This window comes from Acanthochromis polyacanthus, chromosome 5, assembly GCF_021347895.1.
Source record: "Acanthochromis polyacanthus isolate Apoly-LR-REF ecotype Palm Island chromosome 5, KAUST_Apoly_ChrSc, whole genome shotgun sequence".
Lineage (NCBI taxonomy): Eukaryota > Metazoa > Chordata > Actinopteri > Pomacentridae > Acanthochromis > Acanthochromis polyacanthus.
Window position 1 is genome coordinate 41,036,868 of NC_067117.1, and position 25,657 is coordinate 41,062,524.

At 39.8% G+C, this 25,657-nt stretch overlaps 1 protein-coding gene across 1 annotated transcript; it reads right to left on the minus strand.

Moving 5' to 3' along the window:
• LOC110964983 (polymeric immunoglobulin receptor-like) lies at positions 1–25,657 on the minus strand. The gene is made up of 12 exons (XM_051948070.1): positions 25,542–25,657; positions 24,646–24,945; positions 19,288–23,845; positions 18,921–18,970; positions 15,732–18,599; positions 13,486–13,713; positions 12,008–12,328; positions 11,365–11,682; positions 7,731–7,787; positions 7,488–7,583; positions 7,032–7,087; positions 1–1,732 (listed from the first exon to the last, which is right to left on the minus strand). Exons 5-12 carry the CDS (start codon positions 15,769–15,771, stop codon positions 1,424–1,426), a joined length of 1,425 nt encoding a protein of 474 aa, XP_051804030.1. The 5' UTR covers positions 15,772–18,599; positions 18,921–18,970; positions 19,288–23,845; positions 24,646–24,945; positions 25,542–25,657; the 3' UTR covers positions 1–1,423.

Here is a 25,657-nt window from a genome sequence, read left to right on the forward strand (position 1 = left end):
TATGTTTACTGGAATATCACAGACTTTTCCTTTAATAGAAATGAAATGCAGCATCAAATATCACCTTATGCAACCTTTAAAGACACAGCCACTGAAAGTTCAATGTGAGAGTAGATGAGATCGTAACTCTAATAGAGGAAATAACCTAAATGTGGGGAAACTTGCAGGTGTGGGTGTGAGTGCAAACAACAAAGAGCTGGCATAGAAAAACAGATGGTTTTGTATGTGTGGCTGAGTCTATTTAATGTTCAGAAAAAGCTGTGGTTTGCACAGGAAGTACATGTAAGCTGTTCCATCAGTAGGAAGACAGCAGCAGAAAACAACTGTACATTCAAGAGAGAGTGATGACAGACACGTTTATATTTGACAAAGGAATATTTCAGACAGAGATAGTCGAAAGCAAATGACAGCAACTACACTTTTAAACCTTTAGTTCTTTCTGAAGTTGTCACTAAAACTGGTGATACTGAAGCATCATCGAGGCTTTAATACTGAACTTTAATTGCAAATAAAGTTTACAGATTCATCAAGTCAGTACAGGTCAAAGTCCCATCACAAAGTCTGTTATTAATGATTCCTATACACATAAAAAAATCTGTCACTTCGCACAATTTTTGCTTTTGATTTTACAACTCTTTTCCCCAGCTGCTAAAATTAGACTCCTTTGTATATATATATATATATATATATGTATGTATATATGTATATATATATATATATTAGGGGTGTAACGAAATGGTCAACTCGTGAAACGATACGAAATACAAAACAGGGCTCACGATACGAAATACTCACGATATGAAATAAAGATTAAAGAAAATCCCCAACAGTAGGATGCTATGCAAAAATCTCTTTTTCTTTATTTTCTTCTTTATGCAGACATACAAAAAATAATGCATCAGTACAAAATAAATGCTCTTTGAAAAAAAACTAAATTGCATTTTTTCCCCCTTATTTAGACTATAGTGCAAATACAAACATAAAATCTCAATAAAAAGTGCTTTGTTGTTGTAACAATCAGGATAACTACATTCTTGAATTAAAAGGAAAACAAGTAGCAGTCCTAGGAGCTGCAGTCTAGACCTATAAATGTCTGAACTGTGAACTAGTACTCCAGGAGCATCAGCTAATTCCTCAACCTCGTCTTCCTCCGTTTTGAAGCGAGTGTTTTGCTACGGTAGGCGAGGAGGGTCAAAAATCATCAGTCTCAGTGGTGCATGGCGCTCCTTCGCGTTTTTATTTTGTGTTTTTATTTCATGCCTCTTTGAATTTTATTTCGTCATTTTTTATTTCACCCCTAATATATATATATATATATATATATATACATACATACATTTTTGTATGTAAATTTTTTCCCCACCTGAATTTCTCACCATACATTTTGTAAATGTTGTAAATGCCTTACAGAGCTGGTCTATGCTCACTGTTTCCTCAGTTTGTTGACAGTTGAGTACAGCGGTTCCCCTGTAGGTCCTGATGGTTGACTCACAGCCGAGTCGGTTGAACTTCGGCTGTACTTAACAGTGGAGTATTGGCAGGCAGATGAGCTCGGTTTGGGGATCAGCACCTCTCTTCCAGCTCTGTCAGGGCTGCTTTGAAAGTGGATGGTGGAGTAGTGCAGTGAGGGGGTCGGGTCTGCAGGAAGGTTGGCAGTGACGTAAATTGTATTCAATGCATTTTCTGAGTCTGGAATCTGGACCCGCTCCTGAATCTCCTCATAGATATTATTCTTTCAGAGAAGAGTGAAAAATACAGTATGAGCAGTGTCTATGAAAAACTAGTCATTGTACATTGTAGATACAATTAAATGACAAACTGTTTAATAGCTGATAACTTGAATTCCAGGTTTTTACCGATTACAGTGTTGATCAATACACCATAATACGGCCACACACACACACACACACACACACACACACACACACACACACACACACACACACTATGTTTTTCTATCATTGTGGGGACATACCATTGACTCCCATTCATATCTAACCCCTAACCCTAACCCTAACCCTAACCCTAACCCTAACCCCAACCTTAACCTAGACCGAAACAATGCCTAACCCAAAAGAAACGTTTTTGCACTTTTACTTTTTTCAGTAACAACAACATGGCCAAGAAAACATTGTTTAAACTTGTGGGGACCTCATTTGGGTCCCCACAAGTGACATTGTTTATGAGCAACGTAATGCTTGAACATGCTGTCATCTGTCGGCGTCCCAAGTACAATAAGGACTTTTTGAAGGACTTCTCTGACTTTCTAGCTGGAATCATCCCCAACTATGATCGTGTCCTAATTGTTGGTGATTTTATTATCCATGTGTGCTGTCCTGATAAGCTGCTGGTGAAGGACTTTTTAAGTCTTATTGACTCTTTCAATGTGGTTCAGTGTGTGTCGGATCCCACACATGAACATGGACACACCTTAGACCTGGTTCTATCGCATGGATTGTCTGTGTCTAATACTGACATCCATGATAACTTAATCTCTGATCATACGCCTGTGATTTTTAATGTCGGCTTTTCATGTGCTGTACTTAAATGTAGCTCGGCACTGTCTGGTCTTTAACTCCCTCTCTGCCGGCCAGTTCTCTGCTGCTTTTAATCAGCCGTGCGTCCCCTCTAGTCTATCCTCTATGGAGAAGAACTCAGCTCATGGTTTCATTCTACATGTCAGAGTATTTTGAACTCCGCGGCTACTTTAAATACTGCACATCGTAGAGCAAAATTGGAGTCCTGGTTCAATGATGCAACTAGAGCAGCCAGGAAGGAGTGTCGTAGAGCCGAGTGCAGGTGGAAGAAGGACAAGCTGCAAGTGTCATTTTTAATTTTGATTAAAGCCAAAAGGACTCACTTAGCTGGAGTCACTGAGTCAAACCACTGCAACCCTCAAGTTTTATTTAATACCATTGACTCTGTTTTAAATGTTTCCAAGCCTGTTCGCCAGGAAGCATCCATGGAACTGTGCATCAAATTTCAGGACTTTTTTATTGATAAAGTTGTTAGCACAAGGGCTCTGATCTCAGCTCCCACCATCGACCCCTCTGACTCTGTCTGTTGCCCGGCTGTGCTCGATAAATTTGAGTCTGTTACTCTGTAGACATTGTCGGCCACATAAAGACATCAGGGTCCCCTCAGCCGGGTTCTGCTCGAGGTTTCTTCCCTGTTAAAAGGGTGTTTTTCCTTGCCACTGTCGCCTTTGGGCTTGCTCTGGGGGTCAGGCATTTGGGTTCTGTAAAGCGTCTTGAGACGAGTTGACTGTAATTGACGCTATATAAATAAAATTGAATTGAATTGAATTGAATTGAATGACTCCATCCCACCTCGTTTTTTGAAAGAGGTTTTTCCATGTATTGGGCAGTCAGTTTTAACCATCATTAACAGCTGTCTGTCCACTGGCGTGGTCCCCACTAGTTTTAAACACGCTGTAGTCCAACCACTGCTTAAGAAACCTTGGCTTGACACCACAGTTTTATCTAACTTCAGACCAATCTCCAAGCTGCCCTTTCTTTCCAAAATTTTAAAGAAAGTTGTTAATACCCAGCTGAAGTCCTTTTTAGATGAGCACAATGTATTGGAGGTTTTTCAGTCCGGTTTTAAGACTCTGCATAGCACAGAGTCAGCACTGCTACAGGTTTTTAATGATATTCTCCTGGTAAATGACTCTAGTAGGGATTATGTGGTTCTTGTTCTTCTGGATTTAACTTCTGCATTTGACACAGTGGAACACAACATTTTAATATCTCGCTTGTAGCACTCGGTGGGCATTAGTGGTAGTGCACTACAGTGGTATAGGACCTATTTGTCTGGCAGAACTATGAGTGTGAGCCTCGATATCTTTGAATCCCCCCCTGCTCCATTGTCTTGTGGGGTCCTGCAGGGTTCAATTTTAGGGCCTCTCCTTTTTCCCTTATACCTACTTCCTATGGGATCCATCCTCAGGAAGCACGGCATTGCCTTCCATTTTTATACAGATGACACACAAATTTATGTGCCATTGAAAAAGAAAGACTGTCAATCGGTCACACCGCTTCTGTCCTGTCTCGACGACATTAAAGCCTGGATGGCCTTAAATTTTCTATGTTTTAATGAAAAAAAACTGAGGTAATGGTGTTCGGTACCAGTGGCCCTTGTGAGTCTCCCCTTGTTGACTTGGGCCCCCTGGCTCACTATGTTAAGCCGGTGGTTTCCAATCTGGGTTTTAAAATGGACTCTGATTTTAAACTTGACCATCAAATCAGTGCCACGGTGAAGGCTAGTTTCCTTCACCTGTGTCGATTAGCCAAGGTGAAACCCTTTTTAACACAAGAGCACTTTGAGATGGTCATCCATGCTTTTATTACTACCAGACTGGATTATTGCAATTCATTGTACCTTGGAGCCAGCCAGTCTGCCCGAGCATGTCTCCAGTTGGCTCAAAATGCTGCTGCCCGTCTTTTAACCAGCACTCGAAAATATGAGCACATTACACCCGTTTTAGCCACCCTCCATTGGCTCCCTGTGCATTTTAGGGTTGATTGGTTCTTTTATTTGTTTTTAAAGTTTTAAATGGTCTGGCCCCTCCCCACCTCTCTGAGCTGCTCCATCCTCATGCCCCCTCACGAACCCTCAGATCAGCTGATCAGCTGCTTCTGGAGGCTCCAAGGTCTAGGCAGAAGCTCAGAGGAGACAGAGCCTTCTCTGTTGGTGCTCCCAGATTATGGAATAATCTCCCTTTGCACATCAGAGAGGCTCCCTCACTTTTGGTTTTTAAAACTAAAGACCTATTTTTATTCACTGGCTTTTAACACAGCTTGAGACTCTGCTCTTGTTTTATTGTGCTGCTGTTTTAATATGTGTATGTTTTATTTATTGTTTTCTAATGTTTTAATTTATAATTTATTGCTTATTGTACAGCACTTTGTTTCAGCGGCTGCTGTTTTAAAAGCGCTTTATAAATAAAGTTGAGTTGAGTTGAGTTATGGCCAATTTATGACTAGCACAGAGATCCAATCACCCCCCTTCAACTTTCTCCGTCATGCCCATGTGAGCGTTGAAGTCCAAACCATCTCCAGGATTTTGGTTCCAGAACCTTGCTGTGCGTGGAGGTGAGCCCAACTATATCTAGCTGGTATCACTCCATCTCCCGCACCAGCTCAGGTTCCTTCCACGCCAGTGAGGTGACGTTCCACGTCCCCAGTCTAGTCTACGCCACCAGGGAGCCTTGATGCTCCTTCCTACTTCCTGGTGGGTATAGCACCCGACCCCGATTTCCTGCTCTACAGGTGGCTGGCTGACCGAGCCCCATGGGACTCCAAGGCTTGGTCGCCAGACATGCTCTGTCAAGCTCCCCCCCTAGGCCTGGCTCCAGGGAAAGGCCCCGTGTCCCTAACCCAGGTGAGGTAGCAGCTTCACCTTGCTGTGCTTTCATAGGGGTCTTCTGACTTGCTCTTAGTCTGGCCTCTCCCCCAGGAAGAATTTGCCTTGGGAGACCCTACCAGGGGCTAATGCCCCGGACAACATAACTCCCAGGATCACAGAGACACTCAAACCCCTCCACTCCAGTAAGGTGTCAATTCGACAGGGGGGAAAAAATCAATTTATGAACCCTAATGTGTTCTAAACCTTTGACTCATCAAAGTACTACTTTTGGCACATTTAGCAGCTGAACACACTCATTCTTTCCACAATGGCAATCAAGCATTCTTCAGAAAGTTCATCCTACTCTGTAGCAGAAGTTCCCACAAATGTGTGGTACTCGTAAGTTGCTTTGGTTTCACTCTTCTGTCCAGTTAATTCCAAACCAGCTCCATGGGGTATAAGTCTGGAGACTGTGCTGACACTCCCTGTTTTCAAGCTCACTGTCTTGTTCATTTTTCCCCAAGGTAGTTCTGGGATACCTTGGACTTGTGTTTTGGGTCATTATCTTGCTGTAGGATGAACCCCTGACAATTAGAAATGTACCAGAGGGTACTGCATGGCACTCCATGTTTGACAGTTGATATTCCACACTGAGGAATCATCCATTCTCCTATGTGACGATTACAAACATTCTGCTAATGAACCAAAGATTTCAAATTTTGATCCATCAGTCCATAATACCTTCTTCCAGTCTTCAGTAGTCCACTGGTGATGTTTCATGGTCCAGGCAAGCCTCTTTTTCTTATTCTGACATCTAAGCAACGACCTTCTTGCTGCAGCTCCACCTGTCAAACCTGCAGCTCCAAGTCTTCTCTCCACAGTTAAACTGAGACTTCTTACTACGACCACTATGAAGCTGATTGAAGCTGTTGTCCTGTGAGCTCCTATCTCCAAGCTGTAGACTCTCACAAACTTGTCTTCTGGTTCTGTAGTGGTTTTGGGTCTTCCAGATCTCTTCCTGTCAGAGTTTCCTCCAGTTTCTGAGCTTTTTGATGGTGAAGAAACCTGGACTCACTGACACCTGGACTTTCTTTACAGTTTGTCTGTAGGAAAGACCTGCATTTTTAAATGTTCTGATGGTCTGTCTCTCTTCTATTGTTAATTGTCTTTTCCTCTCTATTTTTATAACAACACACTACTTTCTGCAGTACAGTCTTGTTCTAATAATGTTCTGGAGGGTTCCACTTTATGCAGACAGAGGGGATTAGAAGGAATCTAGAAGAGTTGGGACTCCTGTAGGATTTGGTAGCACCAACTTTCAAGGTGTGATCAACCTCCATTGCTGCAGAACAGCTTTAAGTTGTTCATCTATTTCTGGTTCGCTGAAAAAGGCCTTTTTGTGAATAATTCTGAGATGTACATTATTTTTCAGTTTTGGGTAACTTTACCTTTTCTTTTTAACCTCTGGCAGTTCACCGCTTATCTTTGAACCATTTCAGGCTCTTCACTGGACTTGAACTACTTAAATTTCAGTAAAAAAAAGTGGAAAAAGTGGGGCATTCTAAAACCTATGATAAATATAAAATGTTGAAGCACCTGCTGGGGGAAGTGTTTGTAAAAGTCAATGCTCTTTCTCAAGCGTCATTCTTCCACGCTGCTAGCCACAATACATTTTACACACTAACCTCTTTGGGATGCCTCTCTGCTGCTGCATTTGTGTTGTGTTTTGGAACTGATGATCCTGACAAAAGCAAAAGCAAAGAAAAGAAAGTAAAAAATGAATTAACAATCTGAAGGCCACCAAGTTGACTCATTTCGCCCTTTTTCATCAAACTGAGCAGCCGTTACCTCTTTGCCTACTTCATTTACCAACAACCAAAGCCTACAGATCATTATCCAGTCTGATTTAAAAAAAAATCTATAACCTTCAAATACCCCATAAATGATCAATGATGATCAACCTTCAGACTTGAAAAAAGTCCTGTCTAGACACTGCTAATGTCATAACACAGTCTGCAACGGCTTATTTTCCACATAACCTGTACAAGACAGGGAAGTGCGTGAGCGTGGTTTTGTGTGTAACTGGAGCATGTCTGTATGTGTGCGTGCTATACAAATACGTAAATAATAAATGTTCTTACGCTTGTAGATAAAGATCAGAAGTGCTACAAACAGCAGCAGCATCAGCAGCAGCACAGCTACAAAGGAGATCACAGCACAGATGAACTGAAATCCATCTGCAAGATAAACCAAACAAATGATCCATCACAGTCAACACGGCATTATCATCCACACCAGTCTGCGCTGACAAGTTTAAGAACAATCTATAGAAAATGAATGTAATACATACAATACCAGTTTTCCAATCCTAAATCTACTCTTACCAAGATTCTGAGGAGATACAGTTGCAGGGACAGGAGATGTGGACGCTCCTGATGACACTGAAAGCAAACAAATTTATATTCAAGTTTGATAAGAAATTGTTTAAAATCTACTAATAAACTCATGAACCAAAAAGTGCAATGTTTAAAACATTTTTTTTAAAAACTACTCTTTTTCTTAGTTCTCCCTTTGTCCCTCTGACATGCCTGTTAATTAAAAAAACTATGCTTCTGCTTGCATTAACTCTGCCTTGCACAGACTAAAGCACACGTTTAATATAAACACAATATAAGTATAGAAAAATACAGATCAGTCCTACACATAAAACTGAATTGGAGTAAATTCTTTCCAGACGTTTTTGTTGCAGAAGGCTGATATTGTTCTTGCTGGTTCAGTGTCACATGTTCGTAATTCACTGTTTTGTTTGAAATGATGGCCTATGTGCCTTGATAAATAATATAAATACATTCAAAGTAGAGTGATTAAATTTAAAATAAATCCTTTTCTTCTTGTCTTTATTAAAAAGTGTTAATTAAAAATGGTCAGTAATCATCAATATCGGCTAAAATGAAACATTTTTGCAATAATTTGGCCCGCCCCTGTCTCCTAGGCGGTAAATGCTGTATGCTTGTAGTGAGAAAACACTGAATGATTCACGTGGAGTTAGAAAAATTGTTCTAAAATGAAGCTTCAGTGTTGTGTGATTAAGCACGTTATGGAAATATTTAGTAATTTCAAGATGACAGTCTTTGGTGAAGGTAAAAGTAGTTTAAATATTTAAAGTTAAAATCTGTTTTTGACATGGTAGTTCTTCATAGATATCAGGTATGAAAAGTTTACTTGTTTTTGTGTAACAACTTCCTGTCTTACCACACATTGAGTTTCAAGCAACCACATCCTCGTTTCAGGTTAAACCGATTTGCATCTTCAACAGCAGTTTCCAGAAGTTCATTGCTTTCTGTTGCACAACAGAAGCTACTATTTATTTAACCCTCTGAATCCCAGGCAGTTTATGGGTGTTTTCTGCTCCTGTTTCATATTTTTAGTCACTGTGGGCTCATTATTCAGCACAGTATGAAGTGCTGCACCTCTGTGGAAACAACAGAACTGTGGCCGGAAGTAGTGAGAACTGTAAATACAGGCTGGAGTTCGGTCAAAAAGTCTCTGAATCTTTGTCACTTCACTGCTGGTTGCAGCTGAATCACTAATGGCTTCACAAGTGCACAAAGTTGAACACAGTTTTTAGTTTTTGCAGAATCTGGTGGAAAGAGTTAATTAATGGCACATTGTTAAGCCTTTGATGCGCAGTGTGGGCCTTTAGATACACATTTTCCATTGGATATGTGTCACTTTTGACCCATGTTGTGCCTCAAAGGATTAAATGATACATGTAGAGTTGACTTTGAGGCGTTCCAACTACACACGTGGACAAAATTGTTGGTACCCCTCAGTTAAAGAAGGAAAAACCCACAATTCTCACTGAAATCACTTGAAACTCACAAAAGTAACAATAAATAAAAATTTATTGAAAATTAAATAATCAAAAACAGCCATTACTTTTGAATTGTTGATTAACATAATTATTTAGAAAAACAAACTAATGAAACAGGCCTGGACAAAAATGATGGTACCTCTATAAAAGATTGAAAACTATTTGACCAGAGTGACATGATTAACTCAGGTGTGTCATTTAATTGACATCACAGGTGTTTCCAAACTCATAATCAGTCAGTCTGCCTATTTAAAGGGAGACAAGTAGTCACCCTGCTGTTTGGTGAAAAGGTGTGTACCACACTGAACATGGACAACAGAAAGCGAAGGAGAGAATTGTCCCAGGACATCCGAAAAAAAATGATAGACAAACATCTTAAAGGTAAAGGCTATAAGACCATCTCTAAACAGCTTGAAGTTCCTGTGACAACAGTGGCTCATATTATTCAGAAGTTCAAGACCCACGGGACAGTAGCCAACCTCCCTGGACGTGGCCGCAAGAGGAAAATTGATGACAAATTGAAGAGACAGATCGTTGGAATTGTATCCAAAGAGCCCAGAGCAACCTCCAAAGAAATTAAAGGTGAACTCCAAGGCCAAGGTACATCAGTGTCAGATCGCACCATTCGTCGTTGTTTGAGCCAAAGTGGACTTCATGGGAGACGACCAAGGAGGACACCACTGCTGAAAAAAACTCATAAAAAAGCCAGACTGGAATTTGCAAAAATGCATGTTGACAAGCCACAAAGCTTCTGGGAGAATGTCCTTTGGACAGATGAGACCAAACTGGAGCTTTTTGGTAAGGCACATCAACTCTATGTTCACAGACTCAAAAACCAAGCATACGAAGAAAAGAACACTGTCCCTACGGTGAAACATGGAGGAGGCTCAGTAATGTTTTGGGGCTGCTTTGCTGCATCTGGCACAGGGTGTCTTGAAAGTGTGCAAGGTACGATGAAATCTGAAGACTATCAAGGCATTCTGGAGAGAAATGTGCTGCCTAGTGTCAGAAAGCTTGGTCTCAGTCGCAGGTCATGGGTCTTCCAACAGGACAACGATCCAAAACACACAGCCAAAAACACCCAAGAATGGCTGAGAGAAAAGCGTTGGACTATTCTAAAGTGGCCTTCTATGAGCCCAGATCTGAATCCCATTGAACATATGTGGAAGGAGCTGAAACATGCCATTTGGAGAAGACACCCATCAAACCTGAGACAACTGGAGCTGTTTGCTCATGAGGAGTGGGCCAAAATACCTGTTGACAGCTGCAGAACGCTCATTGACAAATACAGAAATCGTTTAATTGCAGTGATTGCCTCAAAAGGTTGTGCAACAAAATATTAAGTTATGGGTACCATCATTTTTGTCCAGCCCTATTTCATTAGTTTGTTTTTTGAAATAATTATGTTAATCAACAATTCAAAAGTGATGGCTGATTTTGATTATTTAATTTTCAATAAATTTTTATTTATTGTTACTTTTGTGAGTTTCAAGTGATTTCAGTGAGAATTGTGGGTTTTTCCTTCTTTAACTGAGGGGTACCAACAATTTTGTCCACGTGTGTATACGTCACATCAGAGATGAATAATTCAACTGGCAAAAAGCTAAAAATCTGATGCTTCTTTCTGAGATGTTTGTACAGTTTCTGGCTCTGATAAATGGTGTAATTTTAGTGAGGTTTTTTTGAAGGACAACATGCCTTTCAGAAGAACAAAGTCAAGATAAAATGTGTGTATAGCTGTTGTTGTTGTTGTTGTTTTTTACAGAATCTAGTACAAATGGTTTACTTCTGAGAAATTGTGAAATAAGTCGACCAAAATCACGTTGATGAAATATTATTGAACCTTAGATTTGGTGATGTTTCCTGGCTGAATGGGCCATCACAGAAAAGTATTTAACACTAGTTCAAAATCCAGTGATTCTCTCAGTTCTTATAGTTCCTCATTCTGATAAACAGTGTAATTAAAAACAAAAAACACACCATGCCTTTCAAACCTCTCAGCAGGTTTTGGGGTTCAGAGGTTCAAAGCAAAAATAAAACAAATATTCATCAGTTTTTCTTGCATGGTTGCCACCTGATAATTGCCTCTGCACAACATGTATCAGGGTCCAATAACATCCACACAGTAAAATGCCATGACTCACCGTTCATGAAGAATTTCTGGACGAACTGCACTTTGTCTTCTGGGTCAAATTTTTGTACTCCACACCAGTAAGTCCCAGTGTCATTTGTTGTTACTTCTGTTATGTTTATGGTGATATTGTTCTCTGCTTTGTCATCGAACATGGAAAACCTTGGGTTCAGATGAGGCTCTTTGGTTGTTGCTACAACCTTACACTCAGATGGATCTTCTCCCTTACAGATGAATTTTGCATAGAACACATCAAAACCAATGTCCTTGTAGCTACACCAGTACGTGAAGTTCTCTCCTGTACTTGGGTGTCGTGTGAAGAATGTAAGAGCTGTAGGAAACAAGATATACATATATATATATATATATATATATATATATATATATACATATATATATATGTGTGTGTATATATATATATATATATATATATATATATATATATACACACATATATACATATATACATATATATATATATATATATATATATATATATACACACACACACACACACACAGAAGAATGTAATATCTGTAGGAAACATATATATATATACATATATACACACACATACATATAGATATAGGTATAGATATATAACAAATAATTTATAAATGATAAAACTTCAGAGGTTGAGGATGTGAACTACTTACTTTTAATCTTCACTTCTATTTTTGTGAGTGACACTTTCTGTACTTTCTCGTTGTGACTTGAATTCACTCCACACCAGTAGAAACCTCCATCCTGTGAGGACACATTCCTGATGGACACATTGAGGCCATGAGCTGTCTCTGAGATTGTGAATCTTCCGCCTGACGTCAGAGAAGAGTTTCCGGATAAAATATCTTCACAGGTGGAATTGATGTCTTTGCAGAAAAACTTTGACTTGTTTTTATTTCCTGAGTGATCACATGTGATGGTGGTTTTAGCTCCACTGTACACATTGTACTTTATGCGTTTTGGACATTTATGATCTGTAAATAAAACAGACAAACAAAACATGCTAATTAAGCAACGTAAAACTGTACTAACACATGGCTGAAATGCATATCATCACACAAGTGGGTGGATAAGTGATGTTAGAGCTGATATACGTACACTAATAGTGAAAATTAAAGTCTCAGTGTCAAAATACAGAATAACCCATCACTGTGCTGAAAGGCCTTTCTTTGCATATGTTTAATCAAAAGAGAATTTTTCAGTGAATATCCACTGGTGTTGATAAGTTTTTACTCTGTTCAACCAGTCAGATTGTTCTGCAGGCGAGAATCACAGTCAATTAGTGCATTTTTAAATAAATAACTTCACTGGGAATCAGTTAAAAACAAAACAAATACTCCATCCATCCATCCATCCTCTATACACCGCTTTATCCTCACTAGGGTCATGGGGGGTGCTGGAGTCTATCCCAGGTGACTCAGGTGAAGGCAGGGGACACCCTGGACAGGTCACCAGTCTGTCACAGGGCTACATATACAGACACACAATCACACTCACATTCACACCTACGGACAATTTAGAGTAACCAATTAACCTCAGCATGTTTTTGGACTGTGGGAGGAAGCCAGAGTACCCGGAGAAAACCCACACATGCACAGGGAGAACATGCAAACTCCATGCAGAAAGATCCCAGGCCGGGATTTGAACCGGGGATCTTCTTGCTCCAAGGCGGCAGTGCTAATCCCTACTCCACTATTTCACTGTTAATAAATCTGTTTTTGGGTTAATTATTTGATTTATAAAATATCAGAAAATGGTTCAAATATCAATTGGTATTTACTAAAGGACAAGTTGACATTTTCAAATGTCTTGTTTTGTCCACAACCTAAAGATGTTTAGTTATTTTGACAAAGGAGGAAAGAAACCCAGAAAGGATTTACATGTAGGAAGTTATCCAAAACATTTGCTGACTTGTTGAACAGCTGGCAGTCAGTTGATTCATCATTGCAGCTCTACTCAGTGAAGAAGAAATGTCAAAATGATTACTAAAAACTATTTGGAAAAATGGAACCACACAAAATGAATAAAGTTATTTTTTTCTTTAAATTTAAGTTAATTTATTTTGTCTTTGCTGCATTGCTCATTTTGCTATAATTATAAATGAAATTAACAGAAAGTAAGCGCCTCTTACCAACTTTAAATTTCAGCTCCACTGTTTCAGACAATGAATTAGACTGCAGGTTACATTGGTGTTTCCATAAGTCTGCATGTTGCTTGATGATCACCGTAAGAGTTGTCTTTGGCTGTTTGTCACGGTGATGAACGGCTGGGGTCATCTGATATTTTCCGCTGGTTTTAGGATATGCGCATGTGAATTTAAACGATCCCTCATTGCATTCCTTTGACCTGACCTCCCAACCTGTACACAGGACAAAGACAAATATTCACATCGTGTCAGTCGTCTCAGACAACTTGTTATGAACAAAACTGCTCTGTCTGTGTCTGCATGTTGCCAAGATGAATCTCTCATAATTAAGAATGGGACTGCACAGAGGCTTGGTCGATAGCACCGTCGCCTTACATTGAAGATCCCGGCCTTCCTGGATCTTCCTGCATGGAGTCTCCATGCTCTCCTGTACATGTGTGGGTTTTCTCCAGGTTCTCCAGCTTCCTCCCACAGTCCAGAAACATGCTGAGGTTAATTGGTGATTCTAAATTGTCTGTAGGTGCGAATGTGAGTGTTTGTCTCTATGTGTAGTCCTGTGATAGACTCTTACCTGTCCTTTCACTCTAAGTAAGCTGGGATAGACTCCACCCCCCATGACCCCAATGAGCATTAAGTGGTGTATAGACAATTGATGGATGGATAATTAAATATACATGATCAGCTCCAATATCACCATTTAAAATGCTCTGCCTGTAGAAAACAGTTCATGTAGATTAAGTCATTTGGTTTCAGCTTGTGTAAATCTGACAGTAGAATGCCTCATTTCACTCTTTTTAAAGTATATTTTCTTCCAACAGCTGTCAGAGCTGCAGCGCTGCAGGAAGTGATGGAGACTAGAAGCTGACCTCTAGTGTCTGTTACAGCCTGTTTGGAGTCAGCATCAGGAAACTGTTGTCAGCAAACACATGTTCAGCGAGTGAAATGCAATTTTCATAACATCTGGCCTGCTGTAGATGCACTGAACTGAGGTGAAGGAGAATTTTAAAGTAGGATGGACGCAGATGTGTACATTAATGGGAATGTTGCACAGAATAAGAGTTAAAGCAGCACTCAGTTTATTTAAATATCAAAATATAATAAAAACTATTTTGCTCCTTAAGGCAATGAAAAATCAGGAAAAATCACAATATTATTTAACATGATTGTAATAATTTTCTAACTGTGCAATCAGTCGGGAAACAATCAGTTCCTCCACAACACTAAAATAATTCTTGTTGTATTGTTATTTTCACAGCTGTCCCTATCTCTAGCAGTCCATGTGGGGTCTTTATGATTCTAATGAACAAATATATTTCAAGAATAAAGCAGCTCTAATAAAATATGAAAGCATTGTGCTTTTTTTACTTGCATTAACTGCATTATCGCTCATACTTCTGCTGTAATATTTATACAAAAAATATTGCTGCTACTGTACTTAAAAATGTCTCTTTGGCCATTGATGCTGTAATATAACAACAGACGGGCAATTTTATAGTTAAAAAAAACCATGACCTGCGTGCAAAGAAATGTAGGCTGTATTCGATTCAGACCATCAGCTTTCATCCATGCATATTCACTTAATACTGGAAAAACTACCTGTGTAACACAACATTTTTGAGGGAATTAGATGCAGAAAATACACCACTGTTCAAAGGTTTGGGGTCACCCAGATCATTTCATGTTTTCCATTAAAACTCCCACTTTTATCCATGTGCTAACATAACTGAACAAGGGTTTTCTAATCATCAATGAGCCTTTCAACAGCATTAGCTAACACAATGTAGCATTAGAACACAGGAGTGATGGTTGCTGGAAATGTTCCTCTGTACCCCTATGGAGATATTCCATTAAAAATCAGCCGTTTCCAGCTAGAATAGTCATTTACCACATTAACTATGTCTACACTGGATTTATCATTCATTTAATGGTATCGTCAATGAAAAAAAATGCTTTTCCTTCAAAAATGAGGATATTTGTAAGTGACCCCAAACTTGTGAATCATAGTGTATATGCATTTGTTTACTTTTTAAAACCTATTTTGGTTTTTAGTTGGTGAACTCGTGCTGCAGGAAGCCTGCGATTGACTCATCTGTTCAAGCAAAATGTTGTTAAAATAGCAGCAGCTGAAACTACACCACAGGATGTACTGAAACAAGTGAATTCCCTAAAGCAGGCTGTAGTAGTATCTGTCAGAGTCTAACTGCAGCAGTCACACAGTAATTGTATTTTACCTGTCATCAGTGAGAGGATGAGAAGGACAAATCTCTTCATTTTCTTGGTCTTGGATGCTGGAATTTGAAATCTATGAGGAGAGTTTTCTTCAGTGGGTAAAGTCAGTTCCTCCTTTCACTGTATGGCTAAGCTCCAGTCTGCACACAAATGTGTTTCCTGAGGTGATATTTTCGATCACCTACAAATCCCCCGCCTTCCTTCCTTCTCCCTTCTGTCTTTCTTACAGTGGCACTCAATGTCGTAGTGGTATCTTATGCTGCAATTTAATATTCCTAATTTGAACTTTATGGTTCTGTTTCAAAGCAATTTAAAAATAAAATGAACAGTTTGTCAACTTTATTTACAGCTTTGTGGAAAAGTGAAGATTTTACATACCAAAGAAATGATGAACTCATAAATTGTAATACACTTTTAGATTACATTTAGGTGAAATTACTTCCATCTCATTCAGCTACTGCAGTCAAATACTGCCTCTCAATGAATTCTAATATCATGACATCTAAGCTGAAAAGACACTAATGCAAAATGAACAGTACAGCTCCATGAGGTAATGAATGTGGTTGTCCCTTTAGCAGAGATAAATACATCTGTAGCATTCAACAGCATTAAAGGACTGCAGAGGAATTGGTAGGTTTATTATTTCTGCAGATAAAATGTATTTCTGCTCACAGAATAATTCATGATGCATTAATTCAGATCAATAAGTCATCCAACCTATTCATTCAGAGTATTCATGCCATATCTTACACTTCTCTGAGATCTCCTCGGCCCCCTGAGCCCCTTATCACAATGGTACAGAGGCAGCAAAGGCAAAAGTCAACCAAAAGCACCAAATTTGCTGAAAGAAATTACTGGTTGAAATAATTACCTCCGCCAGGAGGTTATGTAATAATCAGAGTTTGTTTGTCTGTCTGTCTGTTAACAGCATAACTCAAAAAGTCATGGACCGATTTTCACCAAATTTTTACAGAATGTCCAGAAGAGCAAAAGTAACAATCGATTAGATTTTGGAGGTGATCCGGATAACCGTCTGGATCCAGGATTTTTTTGAAGGACTCTGTACAATTGAGGCCATCTCTCAATTGGTCTGCACTCTCCGAGTGCTTTTCTAGTGAATTTCTTTGACAGTATCAAGTGGAGGTGAAGTGATTGTTGCCCCAACGGATTGTTGGATTAAATATTCAGCATGTCTGGGATCAAATCAAATCAAATCAATTTATAAAGCACTTTTAAAGAACCAGAGATGAACAAGGTGCTGTACAGAAGAGCAAAAACATGATCAAAAGATAATAATAATACAACTGAGATAGAAACAATAGAACGAGAAAAAATATTAGAACTGAAAGCAAAAATACACAATAAAACATAAACAATAAATAGACTAAACAGACCGGACTGTCCATCCCAGATATAATATACATGCACAAAGCCACATGACGTGAAAAGCCAAAGAGGTGGGTTTTAAGAAAGGTTTAAAAATTAGACAGTGAAGGGACCTGTCTGATGAGCAGCAGCAGCTCATTCCAAAGTTTTTGAGCTGCAACAGAAATTGTTCGATCCCCTCTGAGCTTCAGCCTTGTTTTGGACACCCTGAGGGATCATCATCCTTGAAATGTTCTAAATGAGTGCTGATAAAAATAAATAAATGTAAAATGGCTTTGGTTCTGATGTAGCTGTCTCTCTGTCTGTGGTCTTAAACAACGTCCTGCCCTCAGCACCATCTGACTGGTTCCATATCACAGCTAGCAGCAGATGAACATTAAAGTTCTCAGTGATGCAGCTTATAGTCTGGATAGATGGATTTGTTAAAGATTTCTGTATCATTGCCAGATAGCGGCATGGCATCACTGTAACCATGACAACAAGTGAACACTACATCAACTGATTGTGATCCTACTACAAATCCACCACTGAGGACTTATCAGGACTTATCCATCAGAAATGATCCAAGGAACAACTGATTAAATTGTGGGGGTGTTTCTGAGTCCCATCAGTTCCTGCCACCTGCTACATATTTAGGCCACGTGATTCGGTATAAGTACATAACGTACACATGCAGAACAAACGCCTGTGCTCAGTACAAGGTCATTTTGTTTGTAGATACATCTATATTCAATGGACACATTCTATGCTGTCGTCATTTCTGATCATCAACAACTAATAAACAAATGCTGCATTTCTGACAATGCCATATGGAGGAATGATCAGCCTTGGTGGAGTTCTTTGCTCTCTCAGTGCTTTTCTAGTTTATTACTGTACTGACCAGAGGAGGTGTTTACAAGCAGAGAGCATTGTGGGAGTCTGGCGAGTTCAGGACCACTGTGACAGAGACTTGAGGCTCGCTAACTTCAGGACAGTGAAGTGGGTGAGTTTATGCCAATACCTCTTAGTTAATCATTTCTGTGATCAGCCCTCATCAGGAACTAGATATCCCTAGTTTTATTTTTTTCTGCAAATGTACATTTGTTTTAAATATCAGCTACTGGTTTACTTGATTATGAACAATCAGCAAATCTGTTTAAGTTCTATATTTGCGGTGGTTTAGAATTAGCAAAAAAAGCAATAAGACTGTACAGTAAAAATGAATGGACTGGCTTCCTTCACTGCTCTTTGACTGTAGAGTGGAAACAGTCCTTGGAAACTGTGGATGGGTGGTTAACTGTGGAGTAGGAGGGATGCTGGCTGCTGTCCATCACTGTAGAATATACTTCACCAGTAACTTCACCAGGCCGATTCTGAAAGTTGACTGTGGAGTAATCCATGAAGGCAGCGGGGTTTGTGGGAAAGGTGGCAGTGATGTAAACCGTTTTCAGTGAAGTTCCTGGACCTGACTTCAGGGAGGATTCTTGTATCTCCTCATAGACAGCCTTCCAGAATGAAAGCACACAAACAATCGTGTTTATATGATCCAATCGGGAGGATCTTAAAGACAGTTAGACGTCATGTATGAACTGATAAACTGTGGCAGGCCAGCTTACTTATATTACTCTAAACAAACAGAAAGACAAAATATCAGCCTGTCTTTTTGCTCCTCTGTCATTGTGCAACACATTATAGATCAATGAAAAGCATTTATTTAATATTAGCATTAATGTGCAGCTAATACTGTCACACTGAGGCCTGTGGCATCATGCAGGTATGACTAAACTGTATTTGAATACATCTGGAAGCATGGATGCTACATTCACCTCTTTGTTTGGTGCTTCTCCATCTGTGCTGTTATTTGAACACTCAAATCCTGTCACAGAAGAATAAAAATATATAGAGCAAGGTGAAGAGAGTGAAGAAACTGACAGAAAAGTAAAGCAATTGTAGAAATTTCAACCATTCACAACTACATCTGACACAGTTACAGCTGCTTGCCTTCAGTAATTATTGTTTTATGACGTGACATTTGTGTCCCCACACTAAAAACTAAACACATTTCCACACATTTAGATATCTGAGTGTATGAGACTTGATATTTATTCAGCAACAATTCATTTATGTCATTACTGTGTGCTGGCCTCCAAAAAGAAAGTGTGTATTTGAGTATTCGGTAAAAGTTTCACTTACGCTTGTAGACAAAAATCAAAATAACCACCAGAACGAGCACAGCTACACAAACGGTCGCAGCTGTGACTGCAGTTAACCAAGAGCCACCTGTAAGACAAAGTCACAAAGATAAGAATGAATAACAGCCAGCTGTGTGTGTTTAAACTAGGGCTGGGACTTTAACGTTCATTTCAATTAATTACAGAAAAAATAACGTGTTAAAAAAAACTATGTATTTACTCACACCTTACTCAATTCCCTAATTTCTGGCACACCGGTAACACCGATGAACACTCTAGCCCAGTAGGTGGCGCTAAGGAACAAAGTCTGTTTTCCAGCCATGAAGAAGAAGCACAAGAGGCACTGAGTGAATCAGCGCACAAGAAAGTTTGGTGAACAGTGCTGGAAGACGAGACGCATTGAGCTTGTTGGGAGGAAAATTTTCTTTAAAAATGTTCCCGATGTCAGCTTGGATAAAAGCGTGGTTGTTTGTAAATTGTGCAACAAAGAGTTTTCTGATCACCTCAATGCAAAACATGTTGCTGTTAGCACCAGAGCTAACATTAGCTACAGCAGTCCTGGTACCGGCTAACGGAGTAGCTATCCCATAATAGACCACTTTAGAAGACACTGAAAGTCCTTGAGTTTACAAAAAGTTGTAAAATATTGAATATAATCGCTGTAATTACATTTTGAGTTTGCAGTAATCTGTGAATGTAGCAGACAGAGGAAAAATGCAGATAAGTAGAAATAAACATTTTTGTTTAAGTTAATATATGTCTATTCATCCATTCAGTCCTCAACCAACAGTTATTTGAATTGAAAAACTTTGCTTGTGTCAAATATGCTATTTCACAAAAATGCGATGAATTGCAATAAATTAATTGAAAAGCCCCTGAGTAATTAGATGATTTTTTTTAAAGTCACATCCCACCACTTGTTTAACTAGATGAGCCCTCAGTACAGGGCAGAACCACGCCCTCTGCTGGCGAAAACCCTGTCCTCCCTATACAACTGATGCAATATGTATCAATTTGGATCATGTACGTATCTCCCTCCCTACTTGATCTGCTGACCTGTAACTCCACAACTGAGCAGGGGACCTTAGACTGATCTTCAGTGCCAAGTTTGATTATCCTGACTTCAGCGGTTGCAGAGATATCGGACCGGACATAGTCACATACATACATACATACTTACATACATACATACATACATACATACATACATACTTACCCAGCCAGATACCGCACCGAATGTAATAACCCCGCTGACGTTCATCAGGCGTGGTTAAAAATACAAACTCCGTCCAGAACTGTCTCTATTATTGAACTGTCACACCCCTCCTGTGCCAGTGCGCTGACTCAGCTAATTAGGAGCAAGCTGGGGAGAAGTACAGCTGAGCACGATGAACAATCAGAACAATCAGCTCAGTATAAAGCCTGGCGCTTGCCTCATTTCCCTGCTGCGTCATTGCCACATAACTCCTGTATCCTGTTCATGCCTGTTACACGCCGTACCCCGCCGTGAGCACACAGCTCTCTGGATTATTGGATCACCTCGACTGCCACCTCTCTACATGCTGCACCCCGTCACATGCACGCCGTCATCTGGACTCTGTTCACTGTGAGTTACCTCCTCGGCTCCGTCCTCACTCTTCACCCCGGAATCCCTCGTACACTCCACACCCTGCACGCTACACACTGCTCTCTGCCGTGAGCGCCCCGCTCACTGGATTTATGGATTCTTCGTCTGATCGTCCCCCCACCTCTGCTCAGAAACCTCCGGCATCAGTTCCCAGTCAGTCTGCCCCGTCATCCGCACCACATCCTCGCCTCTAGATCATCTGCTCTGCCTTCGCCCAGTCTCCTGACCCCCCTGGACATTCGTGAGTTCCTCTCCCCATTTTTAGTTTAGTTATCCCTCCATCACGGTCCTGTACCATCGCCCTTGGTTTAGTTTAGTTTCGTTTTTCCCTTCCTGTTAATTCCCCTGTGCCTCCCTTATGGAGTGCTTCCTTGCTTAATATTTTGTTTAATAAATCTTTATTTATTCATCCTGCCTGTCTGTCGCCTGCTGCATGGGTTCACACCACCCGTTTCAGGACATGATCCAGTTTGCATGTAATTGTAATCAATGTTGTAGGAGAGAGGAATAAGGTTGTGGAAGAGACCATAAAGTGAGTATAAAACACTCAAAATATATTTTTGAACTCGAGGCTAAATGCTGTGGTTTATTTTCGTATGACAGTGAAGAAACATTTTCATTTATATCCCGCTCCGTAAGGCTGGATGGGATCTGTAGTGACTTTGCGCATCCGCGCCACGGAGTGATCAGACACTGGGACTGCTTCGGGGTTACTGGACTGACAGCCTGTGCTTTGGGACAGGGAGGAGCTCACAGCTGCACCTGCTGCTCGTTGAGGACAGTAACTGCACAATGATCCGAGTTTTCCTGTCAGAGTCTCCAAAACGGCAGAAAAAGTCGCTAGATTAGTCGCCAGTCGCTTTTGACAAAAAAAGTCGCTAGGATGCTTTGGAAGTCGCTAGATTTAGCGAGACAGTCGCTAAGTAACAGGCTATGTACCACAGGCTTTTAAGGTTGCTGTCATCAAACCTTTGCTTAAAAAGCCCACTTTAGATCCAGATGTGTTAGCTAACTATAGACCAATATCCAACCTACCATTTCTCTCTAAAATTCTGGAAAGAACAGTTGCAAATCAATTATGAGAACACTTACAAAGGAATAATTTGTTTGAAGTGTTTCAGTCAGGCTTCAGAGTGCATCATAGCACAGAAACAGCTCTGGTGAAAGTTACTAATGACCTTCTCATAGCATCAGATAATGGACTAGTCTCTATACTTGTTTTGTTAGATCTTAGTGCAGCGTTTGACACAATCGACCACAAAATTTTATTACAGCGTCTAGAACATTCAATTGGCATTAAAGGGACAGCACTGGACTGGTTTAAATCCTACTTATCAGATAGGTTCCAGTTTGTGCATGTCAACAATAACTCTTCTGAGCATACTAAAGTTAATCATGGAGTTCCTCAGGGTTCTGTCTTAGGACCGATACTTTTCACATTATACATGCTTCCTTTAGGCAATATTATTAGGAAGCACTGTATTAACTTCCATTGTTATGTAGATGACACACAATTGTATTTATCTATGAAGCCAGATGAAACTGATCAGTTAGCTAGAATGCAAGGTTGTCTTAAGGACATTAAAACCTGGATGACTTTTAACTTCCTACTGCTAAATTCAGACAAAACTGAAGTCATTAGAAACTCACTTTCAAAGCAAATAGTTACTCTGGATGGCATCACGTTGGCCTCCAGTACTACTGTGAGGAATCTTGGAGTTATTTTTGACCAGGACATGTCCTTTAACTCACACATAAAGCAAGTCTGTAGGACTTCCTTTTTTCACCTGCGTAATATTGTAAAAATCAGGAACATTCTGTCTCAGAGTGCTGCAGAAAAATTTGTTCATGCTTTTGTTACTTCCAGGCTTGACTATTGCAATTCCTTATTATCGGGTTGTCCAAATAGCTCTTAAACATCTACAGTTGATCCAAAACACTGCTGCGAGAGTACTGACAGGAGTTAGCAAAAGAGATCATATTTCCCCTATACTTGCTTCTCTTCACTGGCTTCCTGTTAAATCCAGAATAGAATTTAAAATCCTTCTTCTGACATATAAAGCTCTTAATAACCAATCTCTATCATATCTTAAAGATCTGATAGTACCTTATTATCCTAGTAGAACTCTTCGCTCTCAAGCTGCAGGCTTACTTGTTGTTCCTAGAATTTCTAAAAGTAGAATGGAAGGCAGAGCCTTCAGTTATCAGCTCCTCTCCTGTGGAACCTGCTCCCAGTTTGGGTTCGGGAGGCAGATACCCTCTCTATTTTTAAGACCAGGCATAAAACGTTCCTTTTTGACAAATCTTATAGTTAAGGCTGACTGGGTGACCCACAGGGGTTCGGCTTGTGTCTTCATTTGCACAGCTGACTCCCTCTTGGACGTCCCTTCGTTCTGCCCCTAGTCATGCTGATATAGGCCTATAGGCTGCTGGGGGACTTTTCTTGACGCACTGAGCCCTTCTCTATCTACCTTTACATTTAATATGTATACCGTTATTGCAGTACATTCACTCTGTTTCCCCCTGTGCTATTTCTCCGAGTGTCCCTGGTCCCAGAGCTGGATGCTTCAGATCTGCGGATCTTCAGATCTTATTTTTAGTCATGCCTTAACGACGGATGTGAACTACTCACTTTTAACGTCCAGCTGTACTTTTGTGAGTGAAACTCTGCAAGTTCTGTCAGCTGACTCAATTCCACCCCAGTAGGAACCAGCATCCTGTAAGTACACATTCCTGATGGACACGTTGAAGCCACCAGCCGTGGGTGTGAGGGTGAATCTCCCATTTGGGTTTTCAGAAGATTCGCTTGATAGACTATCCTCAGAGATACAGCTGATGTCTTTGGGCTTCTGTCTTTCAGAGTCACATGTGATGGTGATTTTAGCTGCTTTGGGCACAGTGTAAATAACCAGTCCTGGGTATTTCTCTATATCTGTAAAGAAAACCAAAAAATTAACAGTTTGAGTGCTTTACATTGTATTAATATGTGCATTGTGTCCTTCACCACAAACCAGTGTCTATTTGTCTTTTGGATAGGGAAAGTCAGTATAAACTCTGGGATTTAAGGAAACCTGGGACTCTAGCAGAAATGTCTTTGGATGTCTGACATGTGGATGAACAAAACCAACAACAGTAACAACAACAGCTAAAACAGCAATAGCCACAATGATACCAGCAATAACAGTGACAATAACAATCATAACAACAATAAAAACAACAGTACCAGTAATAACAATAACCACAAAAACAACAAGATTCAGAAATCATGGCAAGATAGAATCTGGCCATTTAATGTAGATCTACTCACCAACAAAATAAATAAATAATGACTTTGCACTGAGCACAGACATGTGTTTTGCATATGTACGTTATGTAAGGATGCCAAATTGTGTGGTTACAGTGATGCCATGCCGCTATCTGGCAATGATACAGAAATCTTTAACAAATCTGTGGATCCAGACTATAAGCTGCATCACTGACAAAATCTAATGAGGTGGTCCTTGTGTCATTTCTGACCTTCCCTAGAAACTTCATCCAAATCGGTCAATCTGTTTTTGAGTAATGTTAACGGAAAGACAGACAGACGGACGGACGGACGGACAGATAAACAGACAGATTTGCAGAAGTACAAACATACGCCGATTGTCACAGAATTCTGCTGCGTTCCTCCACTAAAAACAACTATAATATTAACAATAATAGTGATGATAATTCTGAGAAAAGATTTCTTACCATCATCAATCTCTATTTCCTTTCTATGTTTACCGTTGGATGGTAAGAGAAACGTACAGCTGTAGTCCCCATCGTCAGAACGTTTAATAAGTTTGACGGCCACCCTCAGGCCTTTATTTAGACGGTCAAGGCAGTGTGAAAATCTGTCGATATTTAACCATGCATCGGTTTTACAGGTTTGTCTTTTTGTTTGAATTGATGTTTTGACCCTCTGATCATTTTTATTTTCTTGAGGATATTTGCAGGTGAATTGAATCCATCCTTGTGCACATACTTTCTCCTCAGCTGAGGCTTTAATACCTGTAGATGGAAGAGAAATATTTTTAGGGGAGTTACATAACAACCAACATATGTATATGTATATATATATATATATATATATATATATATATATATATATATATATATATATATATGTGTGTGTGTGTGTATACGTGTCTCTCTCTCTATATATATATATGTATACACATGTAGTAAGTTTCTACATTGTAGATCAATACTGACAACAAAAGAATACAAAATAAAAATAATAGAATAACAGAATAAAAAAGTATCAATCTTCAGTATCAATCTATCATGTAGAAAATGATACAAATAAATATAAAGCATTGCATGTCACGCAACAGAGTAGAACCCAAGCAGCAGGCACAGATGGGAGGGTGAATTAATAAAGATTTAACTGAATTAACCAAGGAGACAGCAGAAAACTCTTAATAAATGAAGCAGGTGGGGAAAAGCAGAAGGTAGAACTAAACTCAGCACAGCCGCTCGTAATTGCGCTGATGAGCCGGCTCGTTGGCACAAGCGGGGCGTGACATTGCACAATGACGTAAAAGCAAAAGCCACTTTTTATATAGTTTGTAATATGAGGAATAAAATGTTAGTGATGTGTTTACCTGTCATCACTGAGAAGATGAGAAGCAGACAGCTCTTCATGTTGTTGGTTTGGATGCTGGTTTAGTCTCACTGGTTTCCTCCTGTTGGATCGTCTTTCCAGTCTGTTTGTCTCCAG

Coding starts and splice junctions, on each gene's coding strand:
- LOC110964983 (XM_051948070.1), bottom strand. CDS start 15,771: ATGAAGAGATTTGTCCTTCTCATCCTCTCACTGATGACAG. Junction 12,329..13,485: donor GGAGCTGAAATTTAAAGTTG/GTAAGAGGCGCT, acceptor TTTTATTTACAG/ATCATAAATGTCCAAAACGC. Junction 7,788..11,364: donor CCAGAAATTCTTCATGAACG/GTGAGTCATGGC, acceptor GTTTGCTTTCAG/TGTCATCAGGAGCGTCCACA.